The 13,461-nt window shown below is 50.7% G+C and overlaps 4 protein-coding genes across 4 annotated transcripts; 3 read left to right on the plus strand and 1 right to left on the minus strand.

Annotated features, from left to right (window-relative positions):
• Positions 1-2: 2 nt before the first annotated feature.
• Positions 3-416, minus strand: SMAC4_09566 (uncharacterized protein; the record flags this gene model as incomplete). The annotated part of the gene is made up of 1 exon (XM_003343422.1): positions 3-416. One exon carries the CDS (start codon positions 414-416, stop codon positions 3-5), a length of 414 nt encoding a protein of 137 aa, XP_003343470.1.
• A 3,534-nt stretch (positions 417-3,950) lies between these two features.
• On the plus strand, positions 3,951-4,476 carry SMAC4_13003 (uncharacterized protein). The gene has a single exon (XM_066091211.1). It carries the CDS (start codon positions 3,996-3,998, stop codon positions 4,359-4,361), a length of 366 nt encoding a protein of 121 aa, XP_065945454.1. The 5' UTR covers positions 3,951-3,995; the 3' UTR covers positions 4,362-4,476.
• Positions 4,477-6,874: 2,398 nt separating this feature from the next.
• On the plus strand, positions 6,875-7,326 carry SMAC4_13004 (uncharacterized protein; the record flags this gene model as incomplete). The annotated part of the gene is made up of 3 exons (XM_066091212.1): positions 6,875-6,947; positions 7,020-7,032; positions 7,119-7,326. 3 exons carry the CDS (start codon positions 6,875-6,877, stop codon positions 7,324-7,326), a joined length of 294 nt encoding a protein of 97 aa, XP_065945455.1.
• Positions 7,327-8,672: 1,346 nt separating this feature from the next.
• SMAC4_13005 (uncharacterized protein) lies at positions 8,673-9,059 on the plus strand (the record flags this gene model as incomplete). Its single annotated transcript, XM_066091213.1, has 1 exon — positions 8,673-9,059. One exon carries the CDS (start codon positions 8,673-8,675, stop codon positions 9,057-9,059), a length of 387 nt encoding a protein of 128 aa, XP_065945456.1.
• Positions 9,060-13,461: the final 4,402 nt, after the last annotated feature.

Raw genomic sequence — 13,461 nt, forward strand, 5'->3', positions numbered from 1 at the left:
CTTTAACGGTGCCTGTAGTGCAACCACAGGCCGACGGCGCACAGAAAACCAACCCCAAGGACAACACCAACGGCAATGAGAGCTACGCCCTTTGTCTCCCGCTTGTAAATGCGTCCATATTCTTCCGTGTTATCCATATTCCTGGCCTTGATCTTCATTTTCATGCCGTCCGCGATGTATGCGAAATGCGTTCCTTGGGCGCTCTCCTCACTTTCGTCGTTGAGAGATGGTTGTGCTGGCCTTTCTAGGCTGCGGTGGTAGATCGGCGTGCTTGCGGGACTTGTCTGAGTGTCTGACCTGACGTGCGTAGGGCTCGTGACCTCTCGAGATTTCGGTTCTTGGTTCGGAAGGGCGGATGCAGTCGAGGTGCCGAAGAGGGCGGCCAGTAAGAGCCGAAGGAGGAGTTGAAGATACATTTTAGTGTTGGGAATGGAGGACGGCTGTTTCTGTGCTGAGTCTGTGATCTGCTCAAACTGGTATTTGGCAGACCATTTGGGTTTTAAAAGGTCGCTACTTGTTGAAAAGCTCCAGGAGGATAAGAAGGGCTGGAGTGGCTTGGTTCTGCCGCTTGTGGATTCCTTTGTGACCAAACTCCGTTCCTGGAACCGCGGAAGCTGTGCGCTTTATAACCACAGATATGTCCCTTCATGATTCATGAATCAGAAGCATTATTAGGGCATTGAGCTTGTAAGAATCGGAAAAGTTCTATCAAGCCTGAATCCCGAAGCGTTCATGATGCACACCACCGGGTGGTCGGCTTGTAGGTGTCTGGTGAAGCCGACTTTAAAACCGAGAATGTAAGGCCGGGAGAAAACCACAAGTTTCCAACGGTCCGATCATGCGAATCTGACCAGATACTAAAGCGAGATGCAAAGGTGAAAAGAATGAGCGGTTCTCCATCAATTCTGAGTTAATGAACACATTTGATCCAACACTGGCAGTTTTCCGTTAAAAGGAAGCCTGATCCACTGCCTGTGAGCTTTGAGTCCCTCTCTGAGGTAATATCTTGCTAGACCTACAGATAGCTTAGTCGATCCCGTCTACTAGTCACATGCCCAATTAAGTAACCTCAGGCAGCCCACACAGACCCAAAACCACACAAATGCAGCTCCCGCCACTGACCCAAGCACGATTCTGCAATTGCACCTCCCGACAGCTTCTTCTTCTCTTCCTCCTTCTTCGGGGTCTCCGTTGTTGAACACTGGCAATGACACCAGCATGACTTCTCGTCGTCCTTGGTGTTATTATCCCGTCTCTTGATCGCTTCCTTGTCGGGTATTATGCTGGAGAAACGCTGGCTGAAGGGAGTTTGCCCTTGCTCTGTCGGGAGCGGTGTACTAGGGAAATTCATTCGTGACTCTAGCAAGGGGACCAGATTAGCATTTGGCGTCATCTGGTCAATCTCCAGCTTTGTATGCAGCTAGAAAAACAAGTAGGAGATGTATGAATTTGCAACTCCCATCTCATTTCCCTGATCAACCCTGAACATGTAATAACAGTGATAGGAATTCTCCGCCAGCCATTTCAACCCCTCAAATCTTTCCGACCTGTCCAATTCCATTGTTGTTCGCTTCTTCCTCCTTTCTACGTGCTCTCCTGAAGGACCACAGGAATATTCCATTCATGAACGAGAGAATAAGGACGCAGGCAACACCGAACGGGATTAGTGGTTTAATTGCGTGTGCATCCGCTGCTCGTTGATCTTTGTTGGGGCTCCCTTTGCTTGGAGGCGTACCTTCTCTGCTCTTCTCCTGTTGTCCCGTTCTGCTCAAAATGTTGTTGACAGAACCCTCGTGGCAGTTGTCCTCAGTTGTACCACTGGTGATGTTTTCTGCAGAGATATCTGTGGTTTTTGGGAAGGATGGTCCTATCAGATTGACACTGGTAGGTGCGGAGCGGACTCGTCTTCGAAGGTCGACGGGACCGGGGAAGTAGATCGTCGTGTCATCGACGACACGCGTGGAATTCACGAGGGGGAATTCTCGTGGCTCGTATTCCGGGTATACGGCGGCGGCGGAGGTGCCACACAGAAAGGCAAGCGTGCAGTGAAGAAGAACATGTAGGTGCATCTCGTGCGGGAATTATTTGGAGGCGGGTACTCCGTTGCCTTGTCTGTTTATTGCTAGAGGTTCGGTCGGGGCTTTCGCGCAGGCTCATCGAGTATTTGGCTTCTCGGATGACTCGATGGATGAGTTTGAGGAATAGTTGAGGCCTGTGGCTCCGCCTCCAATGCTCTTGAGTGTATATGACTGGTAATTGGGTTGGTAGGGTCTCTGATCTGACCTATACAGGATGGAAGACATCTCCGTGGTCAGGTTGCGACAGACCGGTCTTCTCTGGCGCGTAATGTGTAACAACAAACCCTGTAACATCATTATTTCTATTGCCCTTGGATAGGGCACATCCAGGGCGTGTTATCTGCGGAATCATTGTTCGATGCTTTGCTATACTGGTGGCGGTGCCCATGACGACGGGATGTCCTTTGTCCACATGGCCGGTATCCGTCCAACGTTGCGAAAGACACGGATCGTTGGTTTCTCGCTGCCAAAAGGATAAACGCGCGCTTCGTTTGCATTGTAGAGGACGGTTTGTGCTTGTGGTGAAATGGTGGAACGATGGTCGAGCAGTGCGGGTGCAAGACGAGAAGATGGCGATGTTTTGTGATGTTCTGCTGTTTGCGCTTTCGCTGTCGAGGCCAGGCATGTGGAAAGTTTCCGATCGGTATCACGTTCATAACAGTCTTGGTACCGCTTTGGCCCTTGAACAGGCTTAAATTCTGAGCTCGTGACGAGAGCTACTGTGTGTGTTAGCATCAGCGCCAGAACTTAGTGTGGACAGAACTAACCACCTAACAGATTACAACAATTGCATGAGTCCTAATGTCTTCATCCACACAACCATGGCACCACCACCCCAACCTAGCAAAATGATGCTTTCTATTATCGGTTGGTGAGGCTTACAGGAAATCTGTCAGCTCCCCACTCTGCTAGGTTAAAAATCACGCGCAGCCAACGTGGGTTCAAGGTCGAAAGGGCATTCATCAGCGGACAATATGCCTTTCTTTGGGAAATGAAGGCATGGCCAGGTTTCAAAAATCTCTATTCACCCGCGTACAGTTTACTCTGACATCGATATCTTGAAAGCCACTAATACCTCCACAAAACATAAAATTCCAACCCACAATTTACTCCTTCTCACTCTCTTCCCTACCAGCAGCATTCTCAGCGGCACCGGCAGCCCTCCTGGCAGCACGAGTAGCCCTTTCAGCTGCACGGGCAGCCTTCCTCGCCAAAGAATTTCGAGTCTCACGGAGGTCTTCATGGAGCCGATCGAGGATGCCGTCCCTTTGCTACAGGGCGACATACCCCTCGAACGAAGAGGTTGCTGAGAAGGCTCAACGAGAGCCGGAAACCATGGTCCGGTGGGGAGTAGACAACGCTGTTGAGTTCTCCCCGGACAAGACCGAAATTCAGTTTTTCTCCAGGAAGAGACAAACTGCGCCTTTCCCGACCATTACGCACAGAGGAGTCGAGGTGGCTGCACAGCCAGCAATGCGTTGGCTGGGGATCTGGCTCCACGGCAAGCTCGCCAAGCAGGTAGTCCGCCACATACGCGGTCTCAACAGAGTCTACCACGGCGCCCCTCCAGGCTCCATGGTGAAGGCTATGAAGGCTGTCGTCCTGCCAAAGGCCCTATTTGGCTCTGAAATCTGGTGGCCAGGCCATAAGAAGCACGCCCTTCATCGTAAACAAGGGGATTTTCCGCTTGTTAGCAATGGACTGGCGGACCTCGTCCATAAAGTCCGGACTGCGGTTAACATTGCCATCCGCGCCAGCTTACCAGTGTGGAGAACGACGCGCCTTGCCATTCTCTACCGCGAAGCTAGCCTGCCTCCTGTCCCCCTTCTTCTAGAAGCGGCCCGGCGGCGGCACGCTGTGCGCCTCCTCACCTTAGATCCTGCCCACCCGCTCGTCCCGCGTCTTTCGGAACCCCGAATGATGCCGCGCGGCCTGCCTCGCCGCCCTACAACTCTACAGACGGCTGCACAGCTCGCCTTGCCTTTCCCGCGGCCGGTTCTACAGCCGCCCGTCTATAACAGAGACACTCACAAAGATCCAGCGCCCACGTCTAAGGACAGGGCTGCCAAGGATTTCAAAGAATGGCTTCTCCAACGAGATCCCTCGGAGATTGTCGTTTACACCGACGGCTCTATGATAGCTAAGCAGATGGGCCCCCCAGCGCACGCGGAGGACCCGGACACGGAAGAAGAAAGACCAGAGGGCGAGTGCGTAGGCTTTGGCTACGTAATCTTCCAAGGACAGACAGAACTCGGCCGCGGATGCGGTCAGTTAGAAAGTTAGAACAAGCGGAAGTTTTCGATGCGGAGGCCGAAGGCGCGCGGCATGGTCTCAAGGCCGCTGTGGCGTTCTTCCCGGAGGCACAGGCCCGACCACGCAGTCGAAGTGCCCAAGAAATGGGTCACCTACGCCGTCCAGAATGTGCCCATGATGATGCGACTCGGTATGGTCCCTGTCGACACTACCACCGCCATCAAGGATGAGATGCTCGTGCAAACCAGCCAGGAGCCCATTGCCCTCCGTCCCTCCCAGTACTACCACCCTGGCGAGGCCTATGCAACCTGACCTATCAAAGGAGATAAGGCAGTAAGCTAGGTCGCGTAGGCCTCGCCGGGACGGTAGTGCTGGGAGGGGCGGAGGGCAATGGGCTCCTGGCCGGTTTGCACGAGCATCTCATCCTTGATGGCGGTGGTAGTGTCGACAGGGACCATACCGAGTCGCATCGTCATGGGCACATTCTGGTCTCAATGTCGTGGCCATGGCCAACTTCCACCCCTCTACTCCGTAAAAACCCCGTAAGGTTGTCAGCGGCGCCACCGCCGTCAGTGTGCTGTTGCCAGAGTGTCTGGCGCCATGCCTTTCTCGTACAAGTCCATGAAAAGAAGTGCGAGGTCTGGATTCTAGCGATGAGAGTGTAATTGGTTGCTATAGCAAGAGACGGGGTTTGATTGAGAACTGCGTGATATTGTCGTGGTCGTGTTATAACCAGGTCTCCAGGGCCAGCGCGAATGATATCGAATATGATTTCTTCTTCGAGTAGCCTCCTCGGACTTACTATAATATTCCGATGCCGTGCAGACTGGTCGCATTTGTGGAGCGACTATTAGGTCGCAATCATCCTTTCAAATTTGTTAGTATCATCCGGGTCAATCATTATCCACTGTCCTTACTTCACCCGGCATCTTGTTACGAACTCAAGCGAGTTACACAGGTCAACCAAGCTACCAGCATACGACAGCCACGCAGAGGCGGGACAGTGTGATTAGAGGAGCCAGTAGGGCGAAGAACCAGGAGGGCTCACGGACTATGAGGGCTCACAAGGTGAGCCAGGACCTTCAAGTAAGCCAACATTATGAGTGAGCAGACACTCAGAAATACGGGAGAACTCAGATTGTCAGATAGTTCGACAGTAGTCGATTGATCATTATCACCGAGACTGGTATAACACTACCATATTTGTTATGAACATTTTGGCTTCACCGAATGTCTACTAATAGTTATCTACCTTCAGCTATCCCACTTAGGCAGATCAGACTGTCGTTCGTCACACATCTGCAGCGGCTGAGGAAATACCTAGTTAAGGCCTCCAACAGCACGTGATAACCACATACGACCATACCCACTGGAAAACTCGGGATCCCGTCCGCTCTCCCATAGATAAGCCAGTGAGGGCCAGACTAGTAGTTGGGTCGGTGACGACCAGCGAATCCCTGGTGTTGTATGTCTTTTTTCTTTTTTTTTTTCCCGATCTCTTTCTAAAACACACTTGTTGGTTTCTTTTCTTATGAGTCCGCATTGTATTTTCCTAACACCCAGCACAAATATTTGCGCCTTCACTTTAACCTTTGCCGCGCAGGCAAAAGGTGCTGCAGATGCTGTGCTAAGATCATATGTCACACGGTGTGACAAGGGCAGTGTTCTGGGCTTGGAATAGTAGTTCAATTCAGCTGATGAACTACTTTGGTCTCGAAGGCCTTGTTGATTCTTTCAACCTTCAACCAAAGGCTGGGTTTCAAGGCCTTCTTATGCCAAAGAGGCGTGGTACGTACTGAGGTGCGTACCGAGCCTTGTTGCCTAATGCCTCGAGGTATCTATCTAGCGGTCTCCATGTTGATCTTCCTGATTGCTTTTCACCCATTCTCCTTCTTTCCTCTAGCCTCGGCCTCTGTCCCGTCGTCATTGTGGCCCAGCAGTCACTGGAGCTGCACGTACGCATGCACGGGCTGACCTGTCTTTCATGCGCATTGTATCACAGAGCATATCTCACCATGCCCCTAACGGTACCCTCTTGTCCCGTGATGAAAGGGGAACCTCAGGATGATGCTCAGCGCCATTAGCAGTCAAGGCTAATGCAAAGTGTTGAGGTTCTGTCAAGCCTCGGAACATCTAACCCAGAACTGCGGGCAAATGTCCGTGTGACAGGGACCGCTGGCACACAAAAACACCAAAGATGCATTGACTCCGCCAGCTTATCCAGTTCACAGAACTGATTTCATTGTTTTTGATATCCATCCTTGACAATGAGTTCCTCTCCCATGAAGGAGAAGTCGCCCACACCTGGCCCGGCGTCCCCAGTGGCTGATGAGTCTTCGGAGCCTACAGGCCTTTTGTCCTGTGACTGATGGGGAGTATTGGTACGTCTATATTCGAATGCTTTTAGCAGGACGAGTGCCGTACCCGTTGATATTCCAGACATGAACCAACTACTGATCCATGTGCGCCACTCAGGGGACCTATTGATGAGAAGGCAAATGAATTGTTGGACATCTTCCACGAGACCATGACTAGGTTGTTCGATGGGAAGCTGTACCCGGCCCTGCTCGACAAAGGATAAAATTCGGACAGCTCTTGACATCGGTACCGGCACTGGTAAGCTGATGAACTTTGACGGCCCTTGCTCTTTCCCCATTACTGCACTTTACTGATCATTTTTACTTACAGGAGTCTGGGCCATGTAAGACGAACTTGTCAGACATAATTTCTGGGCCGATATTCGGGCCGATATTCGATTGCTAACATCTTCTTTTTCCTTCATCACAGTGACTTTGCGGACGAACATCCTAATTGCACTCTAACTGGCACCGATATTTCTCCGATTCAACCTAGCCGGGTACCTTCCAACGCCCGCTTCGACATCGAAGACCCAAGGAAGAAATTGACCTTTCAACTGAATTACTTCGACTACATTCACATTCAGTGGCTCACTGGCACCATTGCGGATTGGTCGCCCACGGGGCGATTCGATTGAAGGTGTTGGGCCGCGTTTACGCTACGGGCAACACATGATTTATACTGGCAATAGGCCTCGGGTTGCCCTCGGGTTAATGGTTTTTTGGTGGACATTTAGAGCACTGCTCTTATCTTTGTACGCGAGATTTACTGATGTGGCACGTCTCATGCCCTACGGGAGGCGGAAGTAGACGTTAAAAATAACAACAACAACAACAACAACAAAAAAAAACCCGATCATGTACGTAACGCAGAACTAACATGGTTTCGACACTGTTTAGCCTTTTCCGTCCCGCTTTCTACAAATAAATGCCGAAGGTCCACAATGTCATTTGAAAAGAAATAAAAGGCCAGGGACTTGAGAACGACAAATCAGGGGGGACCGCAAAAGTGTTCTTCCTTCACCCGACATCTGCAGCGGCCGTGGAAATACCTACTTAAAGCCTTCGACAGCTCATGATAACCACATACGACCATACCCACTGGAAAACTCGGGATCCCGTCCGCTCTCCCATAGATAAGCCAGTGAGGGCCAGACTAGTAGTTGGGTCGGTGACGACCAGCGAATCCCTGGTGTTGTATGTTTTTTCCCTTTTTTTCCTTCTTTTTTTCCTTCTTTTTTTCCTTCTTTTTTTCCTTCTTTTTTCCTTCTTTTTTTCCTTCTTTTTTCCTTCTTTTTTTCCTTCTTTTTTCCTTCTTTTTTTCCTAATCTGTTTTATAAAACACATTTGTTGGTTCCTTTTCTTTTGAGTCCGCATTGTATTTCCCTAATACCCAGCACAAATATTTGCGCTTTTATTTTAACCTTTGGCGCCCAGGCAAAAGGTGTTGCAGATGCTGTGCTGAGATCATGCCACCTTGGCGCCTGCTGTGGAGAACTTTGGACCTCTAGCAGTACTCCCCTTCCTCCTTCAATTCACTTTGCTTCCTAAACCACCTGCTCTGGAATTTCCATTTCTCCCTTCTTCTGCGTCCGGTTGTATTGGGATGTTCTTTTTTTGATTCGTGTTCGCTGCCAGAATTTGAAGTAGAAGTGTTGGAAGTCCGTGCCCTGGCCTCGCCCATTCATTCACCTTGTCCATTCACCGGCACCCCTTCCCGGTATTTAGGAGTCTACTCTGGTTTCCGTTTCTCGTCTTTCGTTTCTTCCTTAACCAACCCTTTCTCCGTTTGTCGCCTTTCCCTATCTCAGCAGGATGTAAAAGGGGAGGATGTCGGCCTGCGTCAACCGCCAAGCTGCGTTGCAACATCACCTCCAGCTGACATCTTCCTCCTACAACAAAAACTCTTGGTTGCCCGCAAAATCACTAACACAACCTAAATCGCCGTTTTCACGGTCGATATCCAAACATTGACAACATCAAAATGTCTACGCCTTCGCCCTCTGGGGCCCCCCAACCACCGCTGCCGGCTATAATACCGGTTACACCTCTGCCGGACTCTATTTTCGTCCTGCCCCCGCCCTCCACGACGGCGCAGTCGGCCAAGAGAACCCGAACTGCGGACGAGGAAGCTCGTCCTGCTCACGCCACCACCGCCACCTCTGCTGCTTCCGGCCCCATCACGTCTTTCGCTGAGACCCTCATCTCTGAAGCTCTCGCCAAAGAGGAGGTCTGTCGCTCCTTCGCCGCCTTTCTTGACACCGAACTCGCCCGCTTCTCCGCCGTCTCGCCCGCTCACGCACGTGAAGCTGACCGCCTCGCACGAACCATCACCGCCGCCCTACAGAAAAACTCTGCCTCACCTCTGTGACGAACCGTTACAAGCACAGGAGTATTATCGCTGGGATAGAACAATAGAGTAACGGAGTAGTAGCCAAAAGGTACTGGTAGGTTGTGATAGCTATTGCTTGCTGAAGATCCGGTAACAAGAGGCCTGGGAAGGCCTTCTTTTATACCGGCCTTCCTGGACCCGATATACTGGACCCGTGGACCCGATCCTTCGTCTCGGGTCCTCCCTTTAGGTCCTCCCTTCGAGTCCTCCCTTCGGGTTCTACCTGATTGGTCATCTAGTCTAGCCTACATAGGATTCTCTGATTGGATCGTAACAAAGGGGTTATCTTACGGGCCTTTTTACGTCAGCGTAGTTTTTAAGTCAGCGTATAAACGCAATGACTTCGAGCTGGACTTGGATGTCAGACGGAGAAAAGCCCTGGTATCTGCCAACGCAGACATCTTCAAGAAGCGCGGGACGCACGCAAATGGAGGATATTGAGCTCGGTCACGGGGTGATTTTCCCAGAGGATGGAGACTTTTCATTGGATTTTGCTTAACTATCTCTCCAAGGTTTTGCTAGCAAGCCTCGTTTACTCATTGATACCTCTACCTAGGTACCTCTACCTAGGCCGTGGATTTTCCTATGACTTGGGACAGGAAATCACAAACACCGAATCAATTCAGATCCGGCGCCTGATTTGGCTTGATTGCAATATAGAATCGTGGGTCCGAGTTTGCGTTCATGTTGAGGGTGCAGTTGAACTGCTTTGTCAGGATGTGTTTCGGGGAGGGGAGGAGAAACAGCCATATAGGTAGGTGAATCAAAATTGGCTTGGTTCCGAGCTCGATGTGGTTTACTGAGCCGCATGGTGTTTCGTGGAGGTGATTACATATCCTTACAACAATGACAACATAGGTACGTGGCGATCCAAACCCGCCGAGATGTCCAAGATCTGGGTTCACCGCACCAAACCCTCATGCAAACTCTATAAGTCCACTTGCCCACAAAACAACATCACACCACGAAAAGAAATCATCTAAAGGATTACAAGTGTACCTGATTGAGGACTCTAACTCGCTGTTCAAAAAAAAATTAAATCTTTTTTTAAATTTTTTTTCAAAAGACTGGGCTACGTAGCGCTCAAACCCGGTCCAAAGTCCCCTGGTTAAAAAAGTCGACCCTCTCAGACACTCGGATGCAATACCCCCGATATAACAGTTTGAGAGCTCTATATGTGGAGGAAATATTTGTATAAAGACGTTTTTTCCGTATTGAAGGAATCGATTTAATTACTAGTGCATGGTTATTGTTTCGTCGCCGGTTGTTGTTGGAGGTCTCTTTTTTCCGTGAACCCAAGCTTTTTGGACCACACTGGTATCGCAGACAACCAAAGCCAAGTCCCGCGACGACGGAGGCCCATTCCCAAATGTTTATTGGCTTGCGATATAGAAGATGCTGGCTTCACTTCGTCATTGTCAGCCATTGCTTTCTATATTTACCTCTGCTGCTGTGTGTCTGGATTTATTTTCCCATTGCTGGGATCGTTCAACTTGGTTACCTACTTCACGTGCATCTTCCAATGCATTCCCAAGAACAGAAAGACGTCTCACTATCATGTTTCGTATGCCAAGTCTGAAGGACACATGGGGAAAGGTAAAGTAAGGTTGTCTTGTGATGAGAACGTCCGAACTCACCAAGGAACAAGTTATAACCCATCGTATCTTCAGATCTGACCACTCAAAACCCTTGGCTTCCGTTCCCAGACCGACCCATCGGTGATGATGTATTTTGTAGCACGTATATATCGCCCCGTCTGTGCACACACCTGTCCCCAGTCCAGTCGATACCCCCTTCGTGCTGCGTACGCTACTACCTTACCTTTGTTCCGTCTCAACAACGACTCCGAGCTTGGGCATCCGTCCGTATCGCGACGATTTGATGATATCTTTCCCTTCCTAGGCCCACAACGTCTCGAAAGGCTCCAGACACTCAGCCACCAGTCGTTTTTCCAGCTCCCCCTCGTAGAGAAGGGATTCTAATTCCTGTTCTTCTTCAGAAAGGTCATAAGACCAGATCATCCTGACGAGGCCCACAAACCCAATTACTTCATCGAGGTTGCGAATATCCACGAAGCGCTTCATACTACCTGTAGGGTTATAGTTCCGCTTGTCGAAGGTGCAGCCGGGAGCTCGGTTAGCCAATACACCCCAATCCCTGATACGTGGCAGGAAAAGGGGATAGTGTCATGACCGCCCGGGAGACTACAAACTACCATGATCTGGTAGTCTTTGGCCCTCGCCAAAAGATCAAGCAAGGCTGATCGGACAAAGTTGGAGATGATGGTGGTCGTCGTTGGTTGACGATCCATGCCCGTCCACAGGCAGCGAAGGACCAGCAGGTCATCCTGCTCCCAAAGAGGAGCTTCCTCCAAAATGTTGAGATATCCCTCCCAGGTTCCACGCTCTTCTTCAACGTCCGTCTCTGCGTTATTGTCGTCATCTCCGTCGGGAGTCATGGCCTCTTGGACGTCATTTTGTCCCAGTGGTGGCGCCTCTAGCTCGTCGTCGCTCTCTTGGGATGGCACTGGTGAACCGTAACCGTCCTCCTCCTCCTCCGTTTCCACCTGGACGTCCGGCGCCTCTTCCTCATGCTCCTCAAGATCTTCTTCGTCGTATACGTTCAGCTCAAGATCCGTACCAGCAACATCGACGCACAAGTACCGAGCAACCGTCCCCGAAATCCACCGCAATTTCTTTCTCCCCTAGGAACAACTTGGTCGTCGAATCTGAATAAAGTTCCTGGTCGGTGGTGGAATCAAACCCCTTATACGCCGCCTCGTACCGTCTCAGCGCTTGCTCGCACGATTCCCGACAGACGTGGGCCAAGACCGGCGGCTGGCAGCTGAAGACCTGGGGAGCATACACAAGCCCCGGAAACGTCTGTCCAATCGCTATCGGCATGGCATTCCTGTTGCGAATGTGCGTCTCGAGGTCTTCGAATGGGCAGGTGCAGGATATGTTGGCTGGGAAGATCTCGTCCGCTGGGGGGAGAGGTTCGTTCCATATCATGTCGCGGAGTTAGCGGGGGAGGGACCAGAAGGTTACTTTCTTCGTTGTCGTTGTTGTTATGGTATATGATGGTCGCTGATGTGACATGGAGGGAGTGCTTCCAGCTGGCCCGTCAATTGATAGCTTTTGCAGGTCGCTTGAGGTTGTCGACGTGAGCTGATCGTTGCCGTCCTTTGTGTTGGCCGTTCCGCGTGGTTGATTGACATCCTCCTCGGTCATCTTCATGTTATCGGGCTGGTCCTTTGAGCCTCTGTTTTCTGGGCAAGAGATTATGGTGTTCATGGGAGACACTGGGGATTTGATTGGCGAGATCGAGGGCAGAAGAACTCCGGAATTGGAGGAGAGAGAAAATGGGATGAACGCTTTCGAAAGGAGAATTATCGAGATTCGACAGTGAGATGTTGCCGCCAGTAAGTGTCGGTCACAGCAATGGTCCTTGGCTCAAAAAAGAAGGAGATGGGGAACTGAAGAAGAAGAAGAACTGGTTGTCGGTTCCCATTACCTCCGTCTGTCCAGGTTTTATCACTTTCATGATCCCACTGGCCGAGAGCACCTTCCCAAGATCCAAGAGGGAGGTATGGGTTACATGCGCCAGCCTCCCGTCCATTTGCCCATCAACGGAAAGGAAGTAAACGCGATGCATGCAGGTATCCAAATCAGGAAGGAAAGGGCGGTGGAAGGACGGGATTGGTGTTTCCAACAGTATATTATGGGGTGGCAATTCAAGAATAGAAGATGCTCGATACAGGTCGCACAAAGATGGATAGATGTACAAAGGGAGAAAAATAAAAGAAAGGGAGAAAAAAGAACGAAAAGGAAAAAGAAATGGAAGCAAAAAACATACAACACCAGGGATTCGCTGGTCGTCACCGACCCAACTACTAGTCTGGCCCTCACTGGCTTATCTATGGGAGAGCGGACGGGATCCCGAGTTTTCCAGTGGGTATGGTCGTATGTGGTTATCATGAGCTGTCGGAGGCTTTAAGTAGGTATTTCCACGGCCGCTGCAGATGCCGGGTAAAGAAAGGACTCGGTAGGTACCTGTGACAAGGGCAGAGTATGGGCTTGGAACAGTGGTTCAATTCAGCTGATAATTAACTTTGGTCTCCAAGGCCTTGTTGATCCTTTCAACCCTCAAGACGAGGGCTGAGTGTGACAAGGGCAGTGTTCTGGGCTTGGAACAGTAGTTCAATTCCGCTGATAAACTACTTTGGTCTCGAAGGCCTTGTTGATCTTCTCAACCTCCAGGAGAAGGTTGGGCTTCCAGGCCTTCTTATGCCAAAGGGAATCGGTACGTACTTGCGGTACGTATCAAGCCTTGTTGCGTGAGGCTTCAAGGCCTCTATCTAGCAGTCTGCATACATGTGGAT

The sequence above is a fragment of the Sordaria macrospora genome, chromosome 1 (genome assembly GCF_033870435.1).
Source record: "Sordaria macrospora chromosome 1, complete sequence".
NCBI classification, from domain to species: Eukaryota; Fungi; Ascomycota; class Sordariomycetes; order Sordariales; family Sordariaceae; genus Sordaria; species Sordaria macrospora.